The sequence below is a fragment of the Gobius niger genome, assembly GCF_951799975.1.
Source record: "Gobius niger genome assembly, chromosome: 17".
Taxonomy (NCBI): domain Eukaryota; kingdom Metazoa; phylum Chordata; class Actinopteri; order Gobiiformes; family Gobiidae; genus Gobius; species Gobius niger.
Window position 1 is genome coordinate 29,676,662 of NC_136868.1, and position 25,741 is coordinate 29,702,402.

The following is a 25,741-nucleotide window of genomic DNA, read 5'->3' on the forward strand; positions in this document are numbered from 1 at the left end:
TCCATGTAGCTCTACATGGAAAATCAAGTTTATTTAAGAACTACCCATACAAAACATATTGCACATCAACCAACCAGAACAATCCTTATAAAACATACTGTAGTTGAGCCAAACGAACACACTTGAGACACAACTCTCAGTAGTCCAAATAGTCTCCGAGAGAATCCAGTAACGCCAGTTTTAGTGTCAAGACTTTTTTTTCCCCTCTTCTTTTAAATACTGTACATTTTCTTTAAATAAATATACCCAAATAAACCATCCTCAGTGGAACAGTCAAGACCAGTTTCCCGCCAGACTGTGGAAGAACCAAGTGTCGTCCTGGGCTACAGTTTCCAGAAACATTTCAAGACTTATTTCGTACAGCTTCGTGAATTTTGAACAACATTACATTCATTCTTTTTGACTTGGGGCTTTGGATTTTTCAAGTGGGCTTAAAAATAGACTGCAATGTGCTATTTACAGCAGTGCATCTTTTTTAAGCCCATTTAAAAAAACAAAACAATTTCCCCTTCAAATGAAAAAGAAAAAATCTTTGAAAGTTAGAATTGAGATGTTTACAGGAAAACCACTATGTTGGTTACATCTTTGTGAACCACTCAACAGTGACCGGTCGGGTTTGAGAGGCGAAAACTAAGTGATGAAACGGATTTACATTATATATCAGTGCAAAGTTAACAGCTGTTCTATGCTTGGATTCTAGACACGCTCTGAAAACCTTTCTCTATGACTTAAGTGGTTGCATATTGCAAAAGAAAATAAAGAAATAAAAAGCAGGAAAAGTCCCCTCAGCGTGTTTACAAGAAAGCAAAACTGGACTTCTCAGACACAATAAAAACAAATGTCAGACTGTGTATTAGAAAGGTGTCCCTCTGAAATCCTTCCAGGTGCGTGAGCAGTGGGTAAACTCTATATAGCAACAACAGGAACATTGTTGTGTGAAAAACAAATACTTTTCCTATGTGTTCATTTAAAAAATATATGAGTGCTGCCATAGAGAAAATTTTGGAAAGTCAATATGATTTAGCTTTCTTTCTGAACACGCAATTCTGCAGTTTGACATTTTCCGCATGACCAACTTTTGCGCAAATATGAACGGCTACTGGAGTAACTATTTGACGTTGAAGAAGTACAAAGTTAATAGATATGATTGCCCATTGCCCAGCCCAAAAAGAAAAGTCACTACCTAAAAAAAAGAATAATCACACTGTAACGCAGTGATGGGAGAGTCTGACCACTGTGCAATGCTTCTCCAGCACATTCCAAAAGATTCTCTACTTTCTGATCTCCAATCCATGTGTGAAAACAATGTCTCCTTCCTGGCCCACTCTTTGCTCATCTTGGAATATATATATCGATGTATACCATTCAACATTACTGAGGCTTTTACCTTTATGATTGTAAATCCAGGTAGCGACTTTTTTTGCGGGGGCTGGGCAGAGCGTTTCAACACAAAGGAAAAAAACAGACTCAGTGTTTGCAAATAGGGTTTCACTTGCCCATAACCAAATCATTTGTCACGATATTTCTCATCTATTCAAAGCATAAACCATCCTACTTACCCATTGCATTACCTCAAGCTACTGCAGGCGATTTACAAAACAAAAAAAAGGCAGATGAGTCATTACTCTGAGTGAACTAACAAATGTAATTGTTCTGAAAGGATTTCAGGAGACAGAGGCAGGCCACGACATGTTAAATCTACTCAAGGCACAACAGCTGATCACATGTATGTCAGACTTACTGTATCTTCTTGTTGTAAATCACTAACATGGGATACAAAGGAGGTTGTCCGAAGATCGGGGAAGCATCGGTGTATATTTAAAAGGTAGATATTTATTTGTATTCAGACCCTGCTACTCGTTTTGATACCACAGTTTGAGAGTAATCCCTGTCTATATATCTGTGTGCAGCCCCCTCTCAGTGAAGAGGGGGGCTGTGAAGGACAGTTAAAGTGTGTCCCACTGTCTTTGGCGAGCTCATTCAGGAAGAACTATTGTAAAATATTGTACAAATTGTAATAAAGTGTAGTATTGGACAGAAGAGTCGCAGGAGATCAGAAAACAGTGCTTGAAATTAAATGCTTGTGTGGCTGTTCAAAGCCGTCTGAAGTATTTGAAACCCTCCCCCCGTGGTGTCGCGGACTACGACACGCCGTTGACCACTGTTTGGCTGGCCTCGCCTTCGTATGAGCCGTTGGCCGGTGTCTCGGAGGACGGACGCGGAGCTTGGGGGCCGTCGCTGCTGGAGCCGTTGGCGGTGGCTGGGGTCGGCTGCGGGCTGTGCTCGGCGATGGGCTCCACCTGGGTCAAAGGATACGCAATAATAAAGAAGCTAAGTTACTGTGTTCCAAGGCCTTTCACATAAACATGGCGATTAGCGGTGCTCATTTTTGAGTCACAATTATTCTGATGAAAAATGTTGCGGTTTTACGATTATTTATGATAATCAAATTAATGTACAATATGATAAAGTTGAGCAGAATAAGTCTGAGTTATTGTTGGAGCGGCCCTCTGACTCAATTCAGGCTTCTCATGTGGCCCCTTATGAATATCAATTGTTTTGAGAAGAAGATCTTTATTTATATAACGGGTTTGGTCACATGGTCACAAAGCGCTTTACATGAGACAATTTTACATTCACTCCAAACGTAGCTTCAGTTTCCCCTGAGTGTTTTTTTCTGTGTTTTTAGTGGAAACCGGAGCACCTGGAGGAAACCTACGCAGACACGGGGTGAAAATGCAAACTCCACACAGACAGGCCCCGTCCAGGTGGGAATCGAACCCTGGACCTTCTAGCTGTGAGGCGAGCGCGCTAACCGCTGCGCTACCGTGCTGCCATTTGAGAAACTTGATAATACAGGCTTGTAACGTGCAATACAAGTGTAAGCCATTATTATTATTATTATTATTACTACTACATTTGTGCCTTAAAAAGTGCCTAGTATTTAACTCCAAGAAAATGAGTAATGTTTAGAAGTAATTGTACTTAGTAGTTTTATCACGTAGTACATTTTACTTGAATCATATTCTTCTATTAGTTTTAGTAATAGCTTCTATTAGTACAGCTCCAGGAATGTTTTTGACAACATGGTAAAAAGCTTTAGAAAGTTGATTTTGTATCACACACACCCTTTAAAATGTCAGTTTCAAAACTTACCACTTCCTTGGTTTTCTTGGGTTCCTTTTTAGTCATCTGTCGGCTTTGAGACTCCGCTCTGGATATGTAGTCTGCCACCGTCACTGTTGACGACAGAAAAATACAATTGATGATTGTCATTGTGGCGCGTTGGGCGAATTGTAAAGCCAGGACAAACAACCAACAGTGTCAGTGCAGCAAATGAATGTAAAACACACAATATTTCATTTAATGCATCAAATTAGTCAGGTTTAAGCAATAGTCTGCCTGCAAGCAATCTCTTAGCCTTTGGTCTCCATGAGAATAGTTTTACTCGGCAGCTGACACACGAGTTAGACGACACTCCATGCGTTAAAAGTTGGGTTTAGCGCGTCTCCGAGCACACGCCTTTACCCACAGGCGGTCACCGTGGTTACCTGGCTGCCTCTCCTCCGGGTAGCGTACCCGACGGCGACGGCTACGGTTGCGGCGCTGAGGTTTGGCTTCAGACTCATCTGGAGATTTTACCACAATGTCACAGACTTTACTTTGATCACCTGTATGTCTAATTTACACGCTCAACTACTGCAGCTCGAGGGCTGAGGATCAAAGGGCTGCTGAATGACATTAGGGCAAAAATGAGTTCAGGTATGAAATGCTATTCTTCTGAGTCCTACCTCAACTGCGGCTGCAAAGTACATCACCAAATCAGTGTTATTGAAATATTAATTGATGCACTTTTTGTACAGCAAGATCTGACTGAGATGCACACATTTTTGCAAACAGAAAAAATGCAAAATAACATAAGTAACATACTGTGTGAATGTGCAACATTTCAGATTTAGTCACGAGTTTCAGTTAGTGTGTGGAGTTCTCTCTGTGCCTGTGTAGGTTTCCACTGGGTTTTGGGTCTTTGTTTGATTTAGCAACCGTTTTAATTTCACAAGATTGATAAAACACTTGGATAACTGAGAATTTACACCTTGTAGACAATTACTAAAGACACTGCTGTATCCTATTTTAGCCATATTCCCTATTCAGTCCAAGTGTTGACCAGATTTAATATTGATATAGAGATAGGTGTCATTATGGATTTATACTTCTACTCTTTGGTACCTTATCATATTAGCCAAAAATATATTGTCATGCTACAATTGGACCTGATTTATTTATAAATCAAGTGTATGCCTATATAATTATTATAAGGGATGTAAAATACAAACATAAACTCAACTATTATTAAAATTAAGTGGCAAATGAAGGATTAAGTTTCATGAATGTGTTTAGTTATTCAGAGGCTGTTGGTTAAAGGAACAGGCCACCGTTTTTCCACACTGAGATATGTTCTTACCTGAGCTTAGACGAGTTGATGCGTACCTGTTTGGTCTTCACGCGTGCACTCAGTCACGCAAAAACACCGAACATGTTGTAAGCATTAAGCCTCTCTTCCTCTCCTCTATGGACCCAAACTGGGGTTTAGAAGTTAGTTAGAAGTGACTAAGCTCCTCCACATTTTCCATATTTAAATACAGTTACGTGAGCCTTTACACGATCCAAGTATAGGCACACAAAATTAAACATGTCAATTTTCTAAGCGGACAAAAAGGGGCACTATATTGTAAGGCATAATAACACCTTAGGATAACCGCTCACGTAACTGTATTTAAATAAGGAAAACGTGGAAGAGTTCGGTTGCTTCTAACAAACCCTGTTTGGCCCCATAGAGGAGAAGAGGAGAGGCTAAATGCTAACAACATGTTCTGTGGTCTAGCGTGACTAAACGCACACGTAAACCAGACAGTCACACATCAACTCGTCTAAGCTCAGGTAAGAACATATCTCAGTTTGGAAAGACAGTGGCCTGTTCCTTTAAGTCTGAGCCTAAATGAAAACATACAGCTGTAAAGCAATGAACCAGAGCCATAGCCCGCTCTCTCCATGTCGTCACACTCGCTTGTATCCAGTGGGTCAAGACCACCGTGTGCACTTGGGAGTTCACATGCGGGTATTTGTGAATGAACTACTGTGCATGGCTAGTTTCAAGTTTTGTTTTCTAAAGCTTGTAATAGCGGGTTAGCGGCAGATGCTCAGGTTTAGAGTAGAATAAGCACGATTTGAAAGTTAAATGTCACATCTTTTCCTGTGTGCTTCAGAAAAGTAGAGTGGGCACAGGCTATCAGCACACCCGTCTCTGAGTCTGTCTTCAGATAAGGCACGTGAAAAACAGCAATTCTGTCTCTGTCAGAGCCGTGCACATAAATGAGTGTGTTCTCAGGGCGGACCACGCAATGAACAGATGAATGAATATGAATATCTAGACTATCGAATGCTGTCGGTGACACGTGAGCTTTTTAGGAAAAAGAAAAGCCTGTTCAAAGTGTGCCCAGTGTGTTCCCCTGAAAGTCTACAAAAGCCAGCCCTTAAAAACACATCTTTCCCTGAGAACCTACCAATTCCATTCTCGCTGACGGAGGCGTTGTCGGATTCGCTCATGCCGTCCATGAGCGTGGCGTCTTCATCGGTCCTGCGTCGCCGAGACCTGCGGCGGCGGTTGGCGGACATGTTGGACTCGCTGGCATCAGTGTCAGCCGTCTGGTCTGTCTCAGTGTTGGCCTCCATAGAGCCGTATGCATGGTTAGTCTCATAGTCACGATAGCCTGGACAAGAATGTCAAAAATGTACAATCATTCAATAACATCCTTTCTATGCTTCCACTGATGAAGAAGGGTAGGACCAGACTTGCATCTCTCATTTTCAATCACAAATATACCAGACAATAAAAATCCATAAAGTTATTCCTCATCATTTATAGCAGCTCAAAAGGACTACAATTCCTGTAAGCCTATCCAATCGTAAACAAGAGCATGTAACACGCACAGTTACTGCTTTAAAACAGCACACTATAACAGTAAAGGTATGCCGGTGTCCCATAGCCTCTCCTATATTTAGTTTTATTGCCTACTTGTTTTAGCCATAAGCATTATGCTTACTACCACTAATAATGCACATAATATAGAGCCATCTTAACACATTGAGTGCCACGCTGTTTTGGGGATTGAGCTAGAGTGCCAACAATCTAGACCATTTTTCATGTTTGTAGCACCACAGCGTACTCTATGTTATAGCTATGGACACATGCTGTGGCTCGTTTGAAAGGTGTGACTCGAAGCTCTCCATAGGTTAAAAACAGTTTAATTCTACGTGCCTCGGTTCCTGAGAAATATAAGCTAGAAACAGAGATATTGCGTGTTTTGAAACACTCTTTCCGATTAACTCCTCTCTCCTTGTCCTCTCTTGACAGGCACTAACGTTATGGGAATGGGATGGCCTAAATATTTTAAGTCAATTTTCAACAACAACATGCCACAGATTGATTGCTTTCGCTATTCACGTGTGCATTTAAACAGCCTTAAAAAGAAAAGAAATGCAATAATATGAAATGTCCAGATCGTGACTTTTCACAAGAATTTTATCATCATTTATTTCACTTCTGTTTATCACAGAGCTACTCACATCACACATAAGGTGTATTAGAGTATCTAGTTTCATAATAATAATAATAATAATAATTGCAATCTTCAGTGTCATACCTGGCGCAAAAAGTGGGCAGGACAGGAGGGGGGGACAGACTCGCATTGCGATGTTGTGGTGCCGCCCCCTCCCCATGCTTTCCCCAGACATGCGGAAGGCGGTGGGTTTGTGAGGGGGGGTTCTGTTGTACACGCGTAACATGCATGATGCAGTGCGCAATGTTTAATAAAGATGAAAGAAATAAAACTGTTCCTCCGCTGCTGCAGCCACTCGCTGCAGATCCAAGATGAGCGGGCGGGACAGAGAGGCAGCAGCCTCGGCGTTGGACACCATTCGAATGTGCAAAGTTACGAAATGTACAGGATTTAATTGATCAAAAACTGTCATATCGGCTGAGGAGGAGTTGCAGAGTTATGCAGTAGTTGCAAGAAAACTGTAGCTTATTGGAACATTTGCGCAACAGCTGCAGGATTCTTGGAGCGGCTGAATTGAAAAAAAGAAAAAAAAAGTTGCTATGCTCCCTGTAAAATGCGCTTCTTTCTTTTGGACTGAGCTGTGGCTACACAAGGAGCATCATCAGGAGGTAAACACTGACACACGAGGGAAATGTCTCCTTAAAACTCAGATTGGACGTGGTGTTGTGGCACTTGAAGGCATGAGTGGTTTATTTATGGGAAACTGTTGTTGTTTTGGTGTTAGGGGTGTGTGCGTGTTGATCTATCAAAGTAAACAGACTTTTCAAGGCAATTTCGCTTTTGTTTTCAATTGTGCTGCTAGTATTGAACCACGCCTCAGTCAGCCTCTTTTTCTTAAATAACGCCCTCTCCCTAGTGGCGCAGCCTATAGCGCAAAACCTGCGCCACATGCAAGATCGCACGTGCACCACGTTTGCGTTTAAAGTTGCGCCAGTCACAAGATCTGGTCCAATATGTTAAAACACAAAATTGAATTACAACATATTATGCCTGAAATGCTAACAAATGATTAGCCACTGTGATATAAAGCACTGATGTCTTGCATTTTATACAGACTCTTTGTACTTAAGGCCGCCAGTTCATTTCTAGGGACACGAATAGGTAATGGTTAAGAAATGTTTGTTCCGTTTTTATCATTTAATCATTTAATCAGAGAAGTAACCAAGATTTCTGTAGTGTTCACTGATGTTTTACCATTGAAAGTCTATAAATGTTGGCATATCTGAATTGCTCAAGTAGGATTTAGAGAGAAAAAAATCTATTATTATGAAGTGGTAGGTACTAACACTGTCCCACTATATAATTTCCTGTCTAATTTGCACCCCCTGAGAGCTGAATGTAACAAGTGAATCTCTCCATTGTGAAATCAATAAAGGCTTATCTATCTATCTATCTATCTAAGATCCTCCACAACCGACCTAAAAGTTAATTATTTCAACTTTCTGAATTTAACAAATCCTATGGTAGGGCTGAAATTCCCAAACACGATGCTTATTGAATGCAGTCATTACCAGAGGTGTTGCTGTATCCGCCTCGCCCCCCCCTGCCTCTGCCTCCGGGCCCCCCTCGCCCTCGGCCCGGTCCTGGCCTCCTGCGGCTGTCCCTCTGCGGACGTGGGCCTCTCTCCCTTTCCCTGTTCGATGGGAAAACATTTAGCTCTGTGCATTCAAAAGACGTTAACAAAAAATGTGCAGTTCGATCGCTGACCTGTCCTGGTCCTCTCCGGCTAAAGACCAGTCGCTGAGCTCATCCTTGCGCTCGGAGTCCGTCTCTGAGGCGTTGGACTGCTCCGAGTTGGTGCCTAAAAGCGACACGAGAAAAGCTGCGTGATGCAAAATCCATAGAATGCATAGACTACATGCTCTGTTCATAGTAGCCAATTAATCTCTTAAATTAATTGGCTACTTTTGAGGTTGATATTTGGGCCGTATTTTAGGCAAACCCAATCCAAAAATAATATTACCCTTACTTGATCATTTCATCAGACGAGTAACCAAGATTTCTGTAGTGTTCATTTATGTTTTACCATTGAATGTCTACAAATGTTGGCATATCTGAACGGTTCAAGTGGGAGTTGGAGAGAAAAATAATTCTTACTGAGTCCCATTACAAAATGTATAAAGGGTATGGGCCTTTTTTTCCCCCCTTCTAAACGGAGCCCAAAACATTCCAGAGAGGCAAAATCAAATACTACCATAATCAAATTGTAATGTAAAAAAGGTAATGAAAGTTGCTGGAGAAGCAACAATAACACAACAACAACAAAAAAGCAACAAAAACGAGACTTAAGAGTGATGAAAAAGCAACAAAAAAATCATCAAGAAAGCCATTAAAGAGCGACAAAAATGCGTGTTAAACTGTATGTATATATGTGTGTGTGTGCTAACAGCGTGACAAAAGAGTTTCCATCACTTTTGTAGGTCTTAGCTTTCAAGTGAGGCGTCACACTGGCCTGAAGGCTGTAAGCTCCGGTCAAGAAGCTTTTAGATTTGGGTAGAGCCGTAACTGGAGAAAATGTGCTCTATTAATAATCATTGATTAAGAGGTTAATGCATAGATTGTGCATCCCCTTTCAGAAATATATCAATTGTCTATTTTTATACAATAAGCAGAACTTACATTCTATCTAAAGACACAATAATACTTACCATATCCGGTGCTGTAGCTGTGGCCCCTGCCCCGGCGGCCCCTCACGTTGTACGGCCGATTGGAGGCAGAGGAGTTAGAGGGGCCCTCTCCTCTGTCAGACGAGGAGCGGTGGCCCTGGGTGATCTGACGCAACTGCTCGTCAATCTGCAGCCTCTCCATACGGAGCTGCTCCACCTCCTTCAACCAGAGACATGAAACAAAAGCCAAAGATGAGCTCCGGGACTCGCCGAACAAAGGGCGAACAGCGGTAAAGTCATCCTGTCACAATATGCAAATGTTGGTGACAAAACCTGATTGGATTCTCTCCTGACACACACATCTACAGCTCTTCCAGTGAGCCTCCTGTCGTTAAATCTGAATCGTGCTAGGCTTCCGCCCTGTGAATAATCCATAATCTGCCTCAGCTCTTCCTCTAGGTGCTGGTTCTCTGTGAGCATCTCCATCAAATCCTACAATGCAAATAAAACACACAGCAATAAGCATGCACAACACCGGGACAGAATGCACAGCAAAGTAAAGACATACAGTTAGTAGCATACAGTTAGAAATACTCTTGCCCTTACTCATACCACGGCTGCATATTGTACACTACACTTTGCTTTAAAGGCCTAATGCCGGCTTTTTCTGTCCACAGGGATAAGTCAACATTTTCAATGTAGTTAGTATATTTTGTTAGATTTCTCAGCTTTTTTTCATGCAACCGTCATCTCGACCCATTAGCAGTTTTGTGTAAGTTTTCCATCGTAGCCGTAAGCCGTCTTCTCTACTTGGTGGGATGTGAGGACTGAGAATTATCCCCCTCTCATCCAGGCAGTGTTCATTTTGACAACTGTTGTGGCAACTTTGGTTAAAGTTAAGCCAGGTAACTAAGTTAACGCCATGCGGGCCTGGCCCCCTGCTATGTGACCAGACCGGTTCCTTCCTGTACCCCAGACGGGCCATCTCCATCTCACAAAAGATCCTGGGCATGGTCGTTTCGCACCTAAAAGACCTGAGACCTGGCCTCAGCATGGCCCATCTTATAAAGCATGACAAAGGATCTCACTCTCCCTTCACCGCCAGCCTGATTTCATTACATCTCCAAATGTATCACCATGTTTTTGTTCTGTTGAACCGCCCTTTCATGTATGTGTATAAAACCAGCTACGAAACCTTGCTCCGCAGATTTACGCACAGATCCTCCTGTGCGTAAATCTGCGCATGTGTAATAAACTTCACATGTTAACTAGACAAACTTCTCTTAAGCTTTATTAAGTAAGAAAATCCACAACAATATTTGGCGTTGTTGGCAAGTCTTTAGCTATGATTTGTTTTCGGCGTGGAGACGACGGTGCGTTTTGGCCGACCTGGGAAGACCAGCCTCAGTACCTCAGCTAGCTTTTGAGACGAAGGAGGGCACGCGCTCGTCTCCCACAGGACAACTTTTTGGCTAACACAGAACCTTATAAGAACCTGCTTGTGGTGAGTTTTGTTGTCTTTTCAAATGTGTAAGCCCAGGGCAGCGCCTAAGTGTACACGTTTTCTTGATTTATTAACGTATTTTAAGGTATTTCTGTTCATTGCCATGTGTGTAGAGTGTGGGATTAAAGCTCACGGCTAACGGCCGCGCGGTAGCTTGAGTCTGGTTCTGTGTGCCTCAGCCGGCCCGGTCCGATCCATAGGACACGCCTGTCAATTGCTGTAGTTAATTGCAAAGTGACAAAGGGGGGACGGATCGCTCTATTTTAGAGAGAGACAGAAGGCAGTGGCTACGTGATGTTAGCGCGATTTGTCTGTAAGAGACAATGGGGGATTTCAGAAGTCCCATTATAATGGCATTAGAAAAACGGGTTGGCTTGGCTTGAAAAACAGCTGAACAAGGGAAAAACCAATAATAAAAAATAATAAAAAAAAGAGATTGCACGTCTTGAACATCTGACCATGATGTTATTAGACACAGAGGTAGATTCCTTTGTAGTTAGAAATGTTTTTCGGTACTTCTCAGCGTCTCAGCCGGCCCGTTGAGAAGTACCAGCCGGCTCAGCCGGCCCGTTCCGATTAAAAAATGCACGCCTGTTATGGTCGTAAACTAACAGGGGGGGATCCGAACGCCCGAAAGTGGGGAAGAGCAAGTAGAAACTAAGCGGGCTAGACCCCTTTGTCTGTAAGAAAGAAAATGGGGAAAAGTCAATGTAGAGATACTAAAAAAAAAAAAAAAAATGTGCAAAAAGAAATTTCACGTCCAGAACGTCTGACCATGATGTTATTAGACATAGAGGTATAGGTCCCACAGTGAAAGATTTAAGCTTCTTTGCTTTAGTTGGATTCCTTTGTGATTAGAAATGTTTTTCTTTTCTTTTTTTTTTGGACAATTATGCGGTAATGTGAACATTTTGTTAGACGAAAACAAATGTTAAATGTAATGTGGAACTGTTATTGCCGACCTATAAGTAAGTAGTAAATAAAACAAAAACAAAAAACATACAAAATAAATGAAATAAAATGGGAAAGTTAAGAGACCAATGACTGCAGAACTTTAAGATGGGGAAGTAATGTTCCATAATTTGAACGCAATGTGTAAAAGAGCAGCATACTGGCAGATTTCCTTTTGTCTTTCACAGATGTTTCTTTCTTCTGAAGCTAGCTCAAACTGGACGGTCTTCTCCACGCCTGAACTGTGCCTGAAACTCCACTCAAATAGCCCTGAAGACAAAGACAAACTCGTAAGTGCCTGCCTGCTACAACAACTCCAGCCACAGCACACTGGACACGGGGCTCGTCCACACTGCATCAACCAGCTCTTCAGCAGAAGAGTCTGGAACACTTTGGAAGACCAAAGTGTAACACTGCATGGACACTGGACACAGCCAGGAGAGCTGGGTAAAGGACTGTGGCCGAAGAACAGGCAAAGCGAGAGATGGACAAATATGCATTATTATCCTCAGTGGAGGACGCTGGCAGTGAAGCCAACTCGAAGTGGGCTTTTATACGGACATTACATCCCTGGGCAGTTGGAGGTGGAGAAGACCAGAAAGGATGAGACGACTTAGAAAGGATCCACATGGTGTGAGTAGAGCGAGATGCTGCATCGCAGTAAAACGCAGTCTTTTGTTTTGTTTTATTTTGCTGCGTCTTTGGGTTGATCAAAATAGAAAAACACTTCCACTGGTTGGCGTACATTAAAAGGTACAGGCGGTTTTACATAATGTGGTTTGGTGTCAGCTGTGCCCCATTTTGACTATTCACCAGGTTTGCATTAGGAAAAAAAAAAAAAAAAAAGGAGAGAAACCTTCACCAAAAAGATGGGAAGGGATGAAATTTTATTCCAACAGAAATCTTTTTCATATTCTGATGGACAGATGCCAAAATGTATGCTGAGGATCGCCTCAACTCAGAATGATTAAAGGATGAAAACTTTTATTGGCAGCCAAGAGCTGATCTAGACTGAATTAGACAAAGACCTAAAATGTTCTTTTTACATAATGCAAAAAACACAGGTTGCATTACTACAAATATTGGTCACGTGAACCAGGTGAAATCAAAGTGGGACTAATCATCTTCAAAACAAAACAACGTATTGTATAATGTGGTTTCACACTTTCTTTGTGCAAAACTTATGTCACGTCGGTAACTCGGGTCTTCATCTTCTTTTTTTGTTTTTGTTGTTAAGACATCAGCTTGCTTCTGATGCTTTTGAGTTTACCCTTTTGTGTACTTTGGGGTTGTTTTCTTTCTTTGATTTTTATTATTAAGTTCCCCATGATGAAGTACATGAATGTATCCCTACAAGAAAGACAATCAGGCTTTCAAAATAAGAGCGCTCACCAAATTCTGTGTAAACAATGTGAAAATCCAGCCCAAAGGAAATAGAAATTTTCCAACAGATTCCGTGGGTTGAAAAAACACGATGAAGGCCTCATCACACAAAACTTGACTTTTTTTTACCTGACCTGACGACAATCTGCGCAAGCGACTTCTGTGTTGTGTTTTGTGTCTTTGTTGACTGCTGTGTGTGTGTGTCTGTTTGTTGTCGTGCATCTCTGGCACTGATTACAGGCGTAGATACGACCTGTAATATGAACATGATAACAAAATTATTTTCTTCCAACAGGCTGAGCCTCGTATAGAATAACCACTAACAAACCTGAAACTAACCACTTGTTGTTCTATAGCAGACATGTACAGGTGGAGACCGGCTGCAGACAAACGCTTTGACACATAATACGTGTCAAAAGGGGGGATATTGGGTGTTGGTTGAATAAGAAGATATTTTAATGCTGTCAGAAAGTAAACTGTTGTGTCACAAGATCTGCCTCACAGAATGAATGGAGGCCCATGGCCAAGGCCCATGGACGCAGAGTGACCACGGAGAGCCTTGCAGAAGGGAAGCGCCGAGGGGACGACATGGATCCACGCCAACCACTGCTAGGTGGTGCTGCCACAGACGACCCCAGAACGCTGACACCGATGGTGGGGACGGAGCAGGCACAACCGCAGCTTCCGACGCTGAAGGGGTGGGCTGTTGTGCGACCTCCGACGCTGGAACCGGCCAACAACAACAACAACAACAACAACAACAACCAGAGAGCCTCACTGCTCGCGTCGGCGTCTCCGAGAGACACCCCCGAGAAGAACACAACGCCCCGACTCCCACGTGTCCCACTCTCCTGCCCAAGGCCATATCTCTGACCCCCGAGACTCGGCCCAAACGAGTGTGGGGAAGGCCCCAAAGTGAGTCTCGTCGCCCCCCCAAAAAAAACAGACCTCACCAAGACCACTAATGCTCTGCACACGCTTAGAGAGAGCGGCGCACCTGAGCACAAGCCGTGAACAGTTGCCTTGCACAGGAAAGACTGCACAACTCCCGCATATGCCTCGGACGGATAAGGCTGGCATTGACTCTTGCACTATTATGCTGGCACCCTTCTTGCTGTCCGGATTCATCATTTTATTGAAAACTCTGTGACTCACGACGTGGCTTGCGTTAAACGCAGCTTTGCTTAATATAATACCGCCTGATTGCAGGCGTCAAACATTCTACAGGTTTCTTGCTAATTTTGCCTTTGGCTGAAGGTTTACGGTGACACAATGTTTGTAGCTATAATGTGTTCCTTTTATTGACAAATGTGTTTCTTCTCTTCTGGACTTGTCCCTTATTGAAGAGTCTTTACCCTAAATAGGAGGTTTGGGTGACAGCACATTTGCCCATCAACGACTCCTGTTTTACTTTGTGTCTAAATGTCATGCTTAAATTCGACTCTAATGACAGCAATGTTTCTCCCTAACACAAGTTTGAAGGTGGTGTGATTTCAATGTCTCTGATGCTTAACTGAATGTGATTTATACAAAACTGGGTTTTGTAATCATCAAGAGAGAGGAGTGTTGTGACAACTTTGGTTAAAGTTAAGCCAGGTAACTAAGTTAACGCCATGCGGGCCTGGCCCCCTGCTATGTGACCAGACCGGTTCCTTCCTGTACCCCAGACGGGCCATCTCCATCTCACAAAAGATCCTGGGCATGGTCGTTTCGCACCTAAAAGACAATAGGCCAGCATGGCCCATCTTATAAAGCATGACAAAGGATCTCACTCTCCCTTCACCGCCAGCCTGATTTCATTACATCTCCAAATGTATCACCATGTTTTTGTTCTGTTGAACCGCCCTTTCATGTATGTGTATAAAACCAGCTACGAAACCTTGCTCCGCAGATTTACGCACAGATGCTCCTGTGCGTACAATCTCCGCATGTGTAATAAACTTCACATGTTGACTAGACAAACTTCTCTTAAGCTTTATTAAGTAAGAAAATCCACAACACAACATATTATAATTTTGTTTCAGTCAAGTTTTAGCCAAATCATTATTTTTAGTTTGAGTCAACAAAAGTTGACTAACGAAGATTCATTTTGTCAACTTTACATTTATACTATTGTATTCAAACATGTTTAATGACATGGCACTTTGTCATTGAGCTTCTCTCACACGCACCCGTTTCCTTTGGCATCACATTTAAATGATATGAGGCACTAGAAGTGCATATGTTTATTTTATTTATTCAACGAGTTTAGTTTCAGTCTAATTGACCTTTCACAAAACCCCGCCCCAAAATGGTAACTACATCCTAGCAACCGTTACTATGAAGCTAGGTCCGTCAAGCCACAGACCTCTGCTCCAAAACAATGGTTCATAGCAGCACTGAGCAGATAAACACCAAAAGCCCTACTAAACAAAGAAGAAGAAGCAGCATGCTGAAGCCATGTGCCTGTGGAATATCATGTAAATCGGGCACAGATTACCACAAGAGTGCGTTTGGGAGAGTCGAGCTCTTTCCTTTCCCAAAGCCAAAAACACAACTGTGCCTACAATGGATCAGGTGGACGGCCTGCGCCCAGTCAAAAGTTTTGTTGTTGCATTTAAAGAAGAGATCATAAGGTTTCACTGATTGAGGCCTGTGTGCTTTAGTCTCAATAGTTGTCCTTTACCATTAGATAGTTTAATATCTTGAATATATCCCTCTGATGCATATACTCCCCTTTTGCCTCGATCTGGAGGATATCACGCAGGTATTGCTCCAATAAGAGTCACTAACACAAGTCACTCCAGCATCGGCATCAGACAGTTTGACGGACCTAGCAACAGTGACTAAGTGGGCGGGGCTTTTGCGAGGGGTAAAAACTATAAAATCTTTAGATCTCAGTGTAAATTATGACATATGTGGGGATCTTTTGATTGATAAGGGGACTGCGACACTCCAGAGTTTGGAAATGGCTGTTCCATCATTAGTTGCTGACGAAGCTTCTAGGATGACAGGCAAAACGTCCAACACTTAGCCTATAAAGTAGTTTGTCTGCATTTATCAACCGAGATCATACTCTCAAGCCAATTTCAGGCAAAATAACTGCACTTTACACATATCATTTAGTGCAGGCATGTCACTCTCGAAGGCATGCCCCAGTAGCCCATGATTAAAAGTACATACTGGAGCCCTTACATTGAGGTAAGAGATGTGGTACTCCAGCAGAACCTGCACGTTCCCAATGCTCTCCTTTGTGCCAACGAAGATGAACGGGACCATTCCCTGTGTCGTCAACGAGAAAACAAAAACAAACACTGTAAATAAGACCGTAGAGGAAAGGTGGGAGGGAAACATGTTCAAAATACATATTGGTTTTATGGACAACTGTCGGTGTAGAAAGCTTACTTCCTGTCGCTCCTGTCGCTGCTGCTTCTGCTGCTTGTTGTCATTGTCTCCTTCGATCCGGACTCTCACAACACCAGACTTGTCGACAATCTCCTGGATCACCTTCCCGTTCTTCCCGATGACTTTGCCTAAAATACACCACATAAAAAACACAGAAGAATCAAGATGAGCAAACGCCTGAAAGTCTAAGCATACATATCTTCAAGTTCAAGGAAATAGATTTAGGTGAAGTGTTTACTCTGTTATAATGTTTCACCTGTTGACGAACAGTTTGACTGATCACTTAAACATAGGGTTATGTTTTTGTGCTGAGATTAAACGGCTAACTGATTATTGACTGCTGAGGGCTCCAACAAACAGAAAAAAGTCTGTCACTGCACGTAATAAAACACTCCAATCTCGCTGTGCTTTTCTTCCCTACTTACCCACAAGGCCCCTTGGCACTTCTACAGAGTCCTCCACAAACTCCAAGTAGGCTCTGGCCTTCTTCACCGCCTCGGCAGTCTAGAAGAGAACATTTTCTACTTAATATGATTGGATAGATAATCAGCAATAACAATAGAGGTGCAAATATTCTTTTTTTTTATATGACATTTACTTTTATTTATTACTGAAATCAAATCATGAGAACAGAGCTCATCATGAACCACAGAGGCACACTGTGAAAGCAAGTGGACCATCATGTACCTCTCCGTAGATCCTGAAAGTGCCCGTCTCCTCGTCCAGCTCGATGGCGGTGACCCCGGACACCTTGCGCGCCTGCTGGATGTTGCTGCCGTGGCTGCCGATGGCCAGGCCCATCAGATCTGCTTTGACGGTGAACTCCTCCTGGAACGAGGACACCAGGTGCCTGGAGCTCTGCACAAACGTATCATCACAGTTAATACACATTGATTACAGCAGCAGAATCAGCTCGGTAAGACTAGATTTGAATCTTTGTGGAGCTCAGAAGTCCCACCCACCTCCAAACCCACTCTGGCTAATTTTGAATGCGATTATAACTTTCAGCACTGGGAGGCGCATGCACTGTAGAGCTCCATATGCCTAGAGGAGGGGAGGGGAGATGTACATAGAGCAGGAGTCTCCAACCTTTTTAACCTGGTGATCTACTTTTACAAAACGCAATGTCGAGGAGCTACTTATGTTTCAAAGGTACTTGTGTAACGACTTAGGAGGAGTTCACCCTGGAGAGGGAGTAGCCAAGATATTTATACATGATTAACATGCCACTCAATTTTGTTTCTGTTGACGTGATACCAACTGCTATGCTGTTGCTGTTAAGAGATCACACGCCTAACCTTTATTGTGTCACTATTTTAAAGGACGGCATTTTGGGGGTAATCTGGTCTTTAAAAACAACAATAAATCTGTCTCCAAAACAATTTAGCAAGTTTAAAACCCACTTCAAACAACGAAATATGAGAATCTCATGCAGCAGTTCAAATGTCAGTCATCTCTCAAATGTGTATGCTTCTAAAGTTATTTAAAATGTGCACTTTACACTGAATCTGTATATGCTAATATTGTGTCTTGCAAACTGACCTCCAGGTGTTTTGTAGCTTCCTGGTTGCGCGACATGAGCATCAGCTTGGTCTTGATGCTTCTCAAATGCATGTCGCTCAGCAGAGACACGCGCTTCACCGTGGCCTCGTTCGTTGACTAGAAATTAGGAAAGAAAAAAATCAAAAGGTTGACTTTAGCATGTTGTTAGGATGTAGTTTTAAAATGCTTCAAACACACAAAATAATCTGCCAAACGCACATGCAGGAGAGAACTACTTTCATACTCATAAACAGTGTTTTTTTTATATTATTATGATCAACGCTACATAAAAAACAAGTCAGCTCGTGACAGAGACAACAACTATACGTTTACTGAGGCTGTGCAATCTATTGAATTTGATGCAAATGATGCATGATTAAATCTATGTGCAATATCAAACATAACGGCTGTAAACATGGCAGAGAGATAAGCAGTTGGAGCATTATGCATGTGCAGACTGGACTAGAGGACACACCACAATGAGCAGCTGGCTGGTCTCTGGGCAGAAGGAGATGTGGCAGGCTCCTACAGCTTTCTTGAAGTCCTTGTGGGCATTCTCGTTCTGACAGCTGGAGGACAAGGGCAGAAGAAGCATTTGAAAAGTGCTCAGTATTGTCACAGTATTGGCAGTAGCACGGGTGAAGGTCTGCGTTCACATACGCTTGGGCCAGGTCCTGAGGCACAGGGACGGTGCACTTGCTGAAGGAGCTCTTGGAGATGGCTTTGTTGGGGTTGACCGGGCGCAGGCGCTCGAAGGTCACGATCTCGTTGTAAGTGGCGTCACAGGCCGCATACTCGATCACATAGAACTGGGAAAAGAAAGGGGGAGGAAGATGATCAAAGCAGCCTTTTACACAATTTTAATATGTTACAGGGTTTCTACATTTTTTATGACATTCTAATGCCTAAATCATGCCACAAATGCTAAAAATCTAGAAAGATTTGTAAGCATTCAATCAATGGGAATGGGAGGATTATTGAGGCAACTTTTGAGCAAAAGAGAGTAAAACTGAGCTGCAGCTGAATTAGTTTTAGACCATATTATTTGCCAAATGTATAAACATAGTTATATCATTATCAGTAATGTCATTGTTGTGGGTTCTGTCTTGAAAGAAAAATTACATTCTCTACATTTAATAGCCCTTTAATGACTTTAAGGTTTTAAAAAGGGCTATTAAATGTAGATAATATAATATTGGCATAATTGTTTTAATGACTATTATTGCTTTTTAATGCCCCACAGAAAAACTGTGTTACATTCTTTACCTTTCATACAGGAAGCAGCAAGTCTTGCTATTTAATGCCATGGCAACACTTTATTTTACACTAATCTTGATACATTGTACCTAGCTAAATGTAGTACAATGTCATGGGCTTTGTAACAACGTGTAGTAAGTTGTACCATGGGTTACATACACAATGGAATAATATTTAGATTTGTAGTTTGTAGGTACATAATGTAATAAGACATAACTCTAGCCCTAACCCTTAGGGTCTCGTGTCCTATTACATTATGTACTTACAAAGTACTACTACAAGTTATTCCATTGTGTACGTACTACATAGGTACAAGTTATTACAGATTGTTACAGAGCACATTACATTGTACTAAATTTAGTTAGGTACAATGTATCAAGGGTGCTGTAAAATAAAGTAACACCAATGCCATATCACTGCCCCAATGGAAACAAAATCTGCATATTTCATTTCTTAACATTTGAAAGTATTCCATCAGGAATAAGGAATGAAATTGGACACAACACACAACTGTAGAGTAAATACTTGTGTGCAAAAAACAGCAGTTGGATGTGTTTTGTATCATATTTTTTGTATTTGACAAACTTATGCAGTGAAAAATATAGTTGAGCAATGTCACAAATCCTTTAAAACGTTCAAGGCTTTCTGTGGCTCTTGGAAACCCTATAACTTGTTTTAGCAGGGAAGACTTTTTGATGACCTAAACCTGTCCTGAGCACCACTTTACATCAGTATACCAGTAATAAATGCCAAATGATGATAACATGATTCATAACAACTGCATTACACAATAAACTTATCGCACAATCCTTAGTTTAACAGAGGTGCGGCTAAACTATGACTAACTATTACAAACCAACAAGTTTAAAACAACTTTAATATTGCAAGAAAAAGCATTTTCTGGAATGCTTATACTGGTCTATACTTGAATGTTTGTCCTAGTTTGCAGAGAACGCATCAAAACCATTCCTCTTCTTGCCATTAATTGTGACAATTTGAAAATCAGGTTTTGATAAAATGCAATGACTCTTTCAGGCAGAGTTTTCAAGCATTTCATCGTTCCCCTTCTTTATAAGCACATCACACCGATCGAGACTTACCTCTCCCTTCATCATGCGCACTTTGGCCAGCCACCACCCGCACGGCTCCTGATCGTTGGCTCTGGAGAAGATCTGTTGGCGTTGTGAGAGGGGGAACCAGTGAGCATTGTAACACAGAAAGTGCTCGTAAAACAGAGAAGCTACCGTGCTCACCTCCACCTCCTCGCCCTCGCCGATGTCCTTCTTGGCGTCTGCGGGCGGGGGCAACCTGACATCGCTGAAGGGCACCTGGCGTTCTGGCTGCCAACTGGAATGGCATATACAAAATTAAATATCATTTATCGATCGGCAGACATTTAGTAAATAAACGTACTTGTTCTCAAAGGCAACGGAGAGAGAGTCATCGTGGATATCTTTGACAAAGCCCTGGGGAACACACAAACGGACCATGGTTAGAGATAGAACCTTATTGGCAAATATCGTATCAATATTATCAACCTCAAAATACTAATGTGAGGGAAAAAAGGGGAATGGACAAAAATAGGGCTGGGTTGTCTAGGATCACAAAACAGAACTGTAGTGTGTGGGAGATCAAGAATAAGGAAAAAAAAATTGCAAAATAAATAAATGGGGGGAAATATTTTCAATAAAATTTGAGGGTAGAAATTGGGAAAATAAAAACAAATTTGGGCAAAATAAGAACAAGCAAATTACTCATTATCGTTCCTGACTGTGATGGGGCACCGGGCCGGGTCGGCTATAACTTAGAATTATATGACCCAGACCAAAATGCAGCAGGCCTTACCAGGTGACTATAATGTGTTGTTTATATCCTGATCTCGTATTAAGTCAGTGGCCCTGCTGGACATGTGTGGAATTGTATTTAGATGTATTTAAGTTGCCCCCTAGTGGCTGGAATGAGCCTACTGGTTATTTAGTTTAAATAAAATCATAACTCCACAGTAATGGGCAATTTGTAGAATTTGTGCTCTACAAGTCAGGGGCCGGGTTAAATCATCTCACGGGACGAATTTGGCCCGCGGGCCGTAGTTTGAGGACCTGCTTTAACCTCTTAACCCCCACCTACACAAGCAAGTTACTGTATTATCCAGGTATCCAGGGATTACCAAAACTACAAGCTTCCTGAAAAAAAGTGTCAAAATATTGAAGAAAACGAGACGTAAATACGCAACCAAAAGTGACAACAACGCATGGAAAAACAAGGAAAAATCTTAGACCAGTGATGTAGGTCTTAGCTTTCAAATGAGGCGTTACACTGGCCTGTAGGCTGTAAGACGTTTTATGAGAATGGCTCCATCAAAGTGGGGGTTAAGAAGTTAATACTGTCTCTGGAAAACTATATTTTCTTCTGTACCTGCTTTCGATACTTTAATTTTTTTTTATATCAGCAGTACCTAAACTTTTTTTCTGATACCAGACTACCCAGCTAGACAAAAATTAAACTGTTTGCTGAAAATATTGTTATACAGTACAAGGTCCATCGTGCTTGTGCTTGTTGTTCTTGCATGTTTTTCTTTTTATTTTAGACTATTGCAAGAACTCCATTTATAGTAAGAGTGAAGTTTTATGAATGTATAAACAGTTAAACTTATTGAGTGTCCCTCCACTCATGGGACAGCTGCCCTGGGCGCTTTGACTCAGCCTTTAGGGTACAGCAGCTGCTGCGCCCTCAGACATACTGTATTTCTGTAATTGTGGAGAACATTTCAAGTCCATTTCTTTGGTCAAGACATTTTCACTCCACATCTACAACTTCATTACATTTATTCTAAATTCTATTCAGCCTATAACGATAAAAAGTCAGTTAGTCTGTAGCGTTATTTTGACATTCAATGCTGAAAGCCTTTCAGAGCTGCATGAGGTGTTAAATGGACAGATGCACACTGGCAATAATGACTTGTTATCCGCACTATGTACAGCCTCAGATTCAGTCACCTTAGGCAACCCTCGGAGTGTTTTGGATTGGATCTATAAAGACGTGTTCAGCAGCAACAAATATAAAGTATTTTCCGTAAATCAGTGAATTCCAGATTGAATTATGTCAGGCCTACACAGAATCTGAAATACAACACAGTAAGAGACAAGTTTCTGTTACAAGGTCAGGCATCGGAAGCCTTAGGTCTGGTGAAGTTCGGGTTCAGCCCTGGTTTGGTTTCGTCCTCCTGGCCTTATCCATTTCATAGGCCATTCTAACCTTCCCCATGACACATACTTACAGCCACCTATGACATATTCCATGATAAAGTTTCTGATCAGCAGAAGAAGAGCTTCATTTCATATGAAACAGAACTGTGGCCCTTTTTTCTCTCGCTGTAACACAATAAATGCTTTGCGGCCTGTGCTTTCATGTGCTCATTTCTGCAGCGTGAAAGTCACAAATAAAGGGAGCTGGTAAGTTTTCTGATTGACTATTGCCACTGTAGCGCCACTCAAATCGCAAGCATCAATCGTTATATCAAATCAAACATGTTACCTATGATGTGAGGTTTTGGAGGCTGCGACCCTGACAAATAGGTATAACCCATACAAATGAAACAAACACATGAGATTAGGGCTGGGTACTGTTAAACAATGCCAGTCAGGTATCGAAAAAAATAAAAGTATTGAAATCAGGTACTGAAAAGAGATATCAAATCTTTATATTCAAGTTTTGATGCTGTTGGTCGTCAAAATTGAAAAAAAAAAAAAGAAAAAGTAAAACACAAGAGAAAGAAGAGGAAAAACATGGGTACATTTGAGAAAAATTGTGGGAGGGAGTAGGAAAAAAAACAGACAAATTGGGGGGAAATGGAAAAATTTGTGACATTTTGGAAAATATATGGAACATTTTGGGGAAAAAACATGAAAACAATGGTTAAAAATGGGAAAATTTGCAAAACTTGGAAAGTGTCTTTCTGCACCTTTGTAGAACAGAGTCAGTTTCTTGGTTGTTTCCCCTCAAACAAATGATAAAAATGCAAAAGAAATGATATGGAACTTATAGATTAAAGCAGTACTAAGTAACTCTTGCCCCTAGAGGCCGTCAGTGCAATTGCAGGTGTCATAGCAAGCATTTTTTCCAATACCTACGCTAAAAATTATTTGGCATATTCACCTTATTCCACCCCGCCCACTTTTGCCTCTTTTTGCTTTGTCTCGGCACTTCCGTTGTCCTGACACTTCCGGTCGAGCGCAAAGCCCATTCATTAAACGGAGAACGAGGGAAAATGTTCACCACTCAAATCTGACGTTTAGTAGATTGATTTGTGTAAAATGTCCAATGTTCATTTGCACCAACAAGTCAACACTGCACCGTTTCTCTGTGTGGCCTAAAAACGGCTTTGTTTTCATGTAGTAACTGATTTTATCTGGACTTCTCCAGCCCCATGTTAACAGATAGGAGAAAAGGGGCGGGCACTATTAATGACGGCTCACGCGAGCCTCCGGAATAAGGTGAATAGAACCATAAAACAGATTTATAAAAGAATTAGTATTTTTTTTAAGTATCGTTAAAGTACTAGTATCGAAGATAATGTAACGGTATCCAGCCCAGCCCTACGTGAGATACAACATCAAAAATTGCTTGTGATGGAGGAGGGATAGACAGCCACAGGCTTCCAAAACTTGGCAACTCAGGCTAAAACTCCTCTGGTGTTTGTGGCTTTAGTATTATTGAAAAACGTCATTTATAAATGGCAAGAAGGCCTGTGCGTTCAGTCAAAATTAATTTTAGGATAATACACCAATTGACTCAAATCATAACAACACCGCCCAAGAAGTGACTTCCTGTTTCAATCCAGCACGCCAAAACAAAAGCACACAGCTCATCTCATTGAATTAATGAGGTGCTTTTATTTTGGTGTGCTGAATCGAAATAGGAAGTCACTTCTTGGGCGGCGTTGTTACGATTTGAAGTTAAGCACAGTCAATTGATTACCATTTGGCATACCAATTTGCATGAGGCAAGTCAGATAGTAAACTGTCACACAAGTACTCATAAACAATGTTAGCAATGTAAGCACTTGGACCTCAGGGCGACGGCTGAGACTTGCTTTTAGCACAACTGACTAAGTGAAAAAGCTATTCTCAGAAATCAAAAATGGGCGGGGAAGGGAAGTAGTAGCAGTTGGGGGATGACGACGACTGAGACAGGCCTGGGGCAACAGCGTGTTCAGAAATAGCTTCTAAGTCTACAGTATCAGCCGGTGGCCCCTCCTGACACGCCAACTGGGCAGGAGTGACACAGACAGCTGGCCAACAAACAAGTCCGGAGGTGCAAATAACTCCGGTGTGATCATGTATCGAAAAATAAATGAACCAAAACAGTTATTGGTCTATGAAAGAAGTATAGAGGATTGCAAGAGTATCCCAAAATCAACAAATTTTATCGATGGACTATAAATATAGGGATGGACATAATGTTCTTTGCTCAATGGTCACCTCAGAGAGTGTTTTAAGTGACTACTTATTTAGGAGCTTTTGCTAGCAAACAATTTTGTAATGGTACTACCTTCTGTGACAACTAGAAAGAACGACATCAATGGATAAAGAGAATATAATCTGTACAAAGTCTATTTTCCCTAAATTAAACTTGCGAAACAGTTTTGATGTTTTTAAATCGTGTCTTTAACAACATAGTTTTATAGACACGTTTATAAATAAAGGTGGTTTAGCTTTAGCAAATTGCAAAGGATGAGTCAAGCGTATTCTTAGTAGTCTTAGTTATGCTAACCAAATATATTTATAGTAGTACATTCATTTTATTGTAGAACAAGTTAGCTAGAGTTAGTTAAACTTTATATAATTGCCAGACGGTATTATAATACATATATATGTGGCCGGTTATATTGCATATTGCTAGCTAGTATGGACACTATCAATAAAAACATGCAACACTGGGCTCCAAACTTATTGACGTCGACTAGCACGTAGGCTAGCTCTTCGCATCGGAAAGACGTGACTTTTATGATCAATCGGAGCTCTGAATGCGTCAAACTCCAGAGCTACGGACAAAATAGCCATGTGCCTTGCATGCAAGGTGGTAAAGTGCCAGTGAAGTGTGAGCGTGAGAGTCGGTAAAGCCTGGCAGCGAGGTTAGCACACAAGCTAATCCCGGCTAGCTTCGGCACTTGAAGCTACTAGCAAACAAACCAAACGGGAGACTGACGAGCTAACGGTAACTCTCGTGACCTCCGTTTGATGTAGCCCGACTTAGGTGAGGTTGTCGTGGTCCGTGGGGTGTAATAAAGCCGCTTTTACCTTGTAATAAGCCCCGTTGGAGCCACGGACCTCCACCGCCAGTTCTTCCATATTGGACACGCAAAGGATCTCGGGACGACAGGTGCGTCTTCAGACAGCCTCAACTTTGGTGAATGGGGAGGCTCCTTGGCATTTGTTGAATATTTGTATTAACTTTGGGATATTTCTTTGTCGTAGACGCTTAATTTATAATGA

The 25,741-nt window shown here is 41.7% G+C and overlaps 1 protein-coding gene across 3 annotated transcripts; it reads right to left on the bottom strand.

The window, feature by feature from the left end:
• fxr1 (FMR1 autosomal homolog 1) lies at positions 1–25,652 on the bottom strand. Of its 3 annotated transcripts, none has more exons than XM_079575327.1 (17): positions 25,547–25,652; positions 20,661–20,713; positions 20,501–20,594; positions 20,348–20,419; positions 18,651–18,799; positions 18,466–18,559; positions 17,991–18,107; positions 17,136–17,306; positions 16,874–16,952; positions 16,449–16,576; positions 16,239–16,325; positions 9,269–9,446; positions 8,328–8,421; positions 8,132–8,253; positions 5,565–5,771; positions 3,157–3,239; positions 1–2,300 (listed from the first exon to the last, which is right to left on the bottom strand). In XM_079575327.1, exons 1-17 carry the CDS (start codon positions 25,595–25,597, stop codon positions 2,142–2,144), a joined length of 1,938 nt encoding a protein of 645 aa, XP_079431453.1. In that variant the 5' UTR covers positions 25,598–25,652; the 3' UTR covers positions 1–2,141. The 3 variants fall into 3 exon arrangements, with proteins under 3 accessions (XP_079431453.1, XP_079431452.1, XP_079431451.1); XM_079575326.1 differs by having other exon boundaries at positions 16,239–16,334; XM_079575325.1 differs by having other exon boundaries at positions 16,239–16,576.
• Between the last annotated feature and the right edge of the window lie 89 nt (positions 25,653–25,741).

Coding starts and splice junctions, on each gene's coding strand:
- fxr1 (XM_079575325.1), bottom strand. CDS start 25,597: ATGGAAGAACTGGCGGTGGAGGTCCGTGGCTCCAACGGGGCTTATTAC. Junction 20,420..20,500: donor GCGAGGGCGAGGAGGTGGAG/GTGAGCACGGTA, acceptor CAACGCCAACAG/ATCTTCTCCAGAGCCAACGA. Junction 9,447..16,238: donor ACCACATCTCTTACCTCAAT/GTAAGGGCTCCA, acceptor CTCTGGTTGAAG/GAGGTGGAGCAGCTCCGTAT.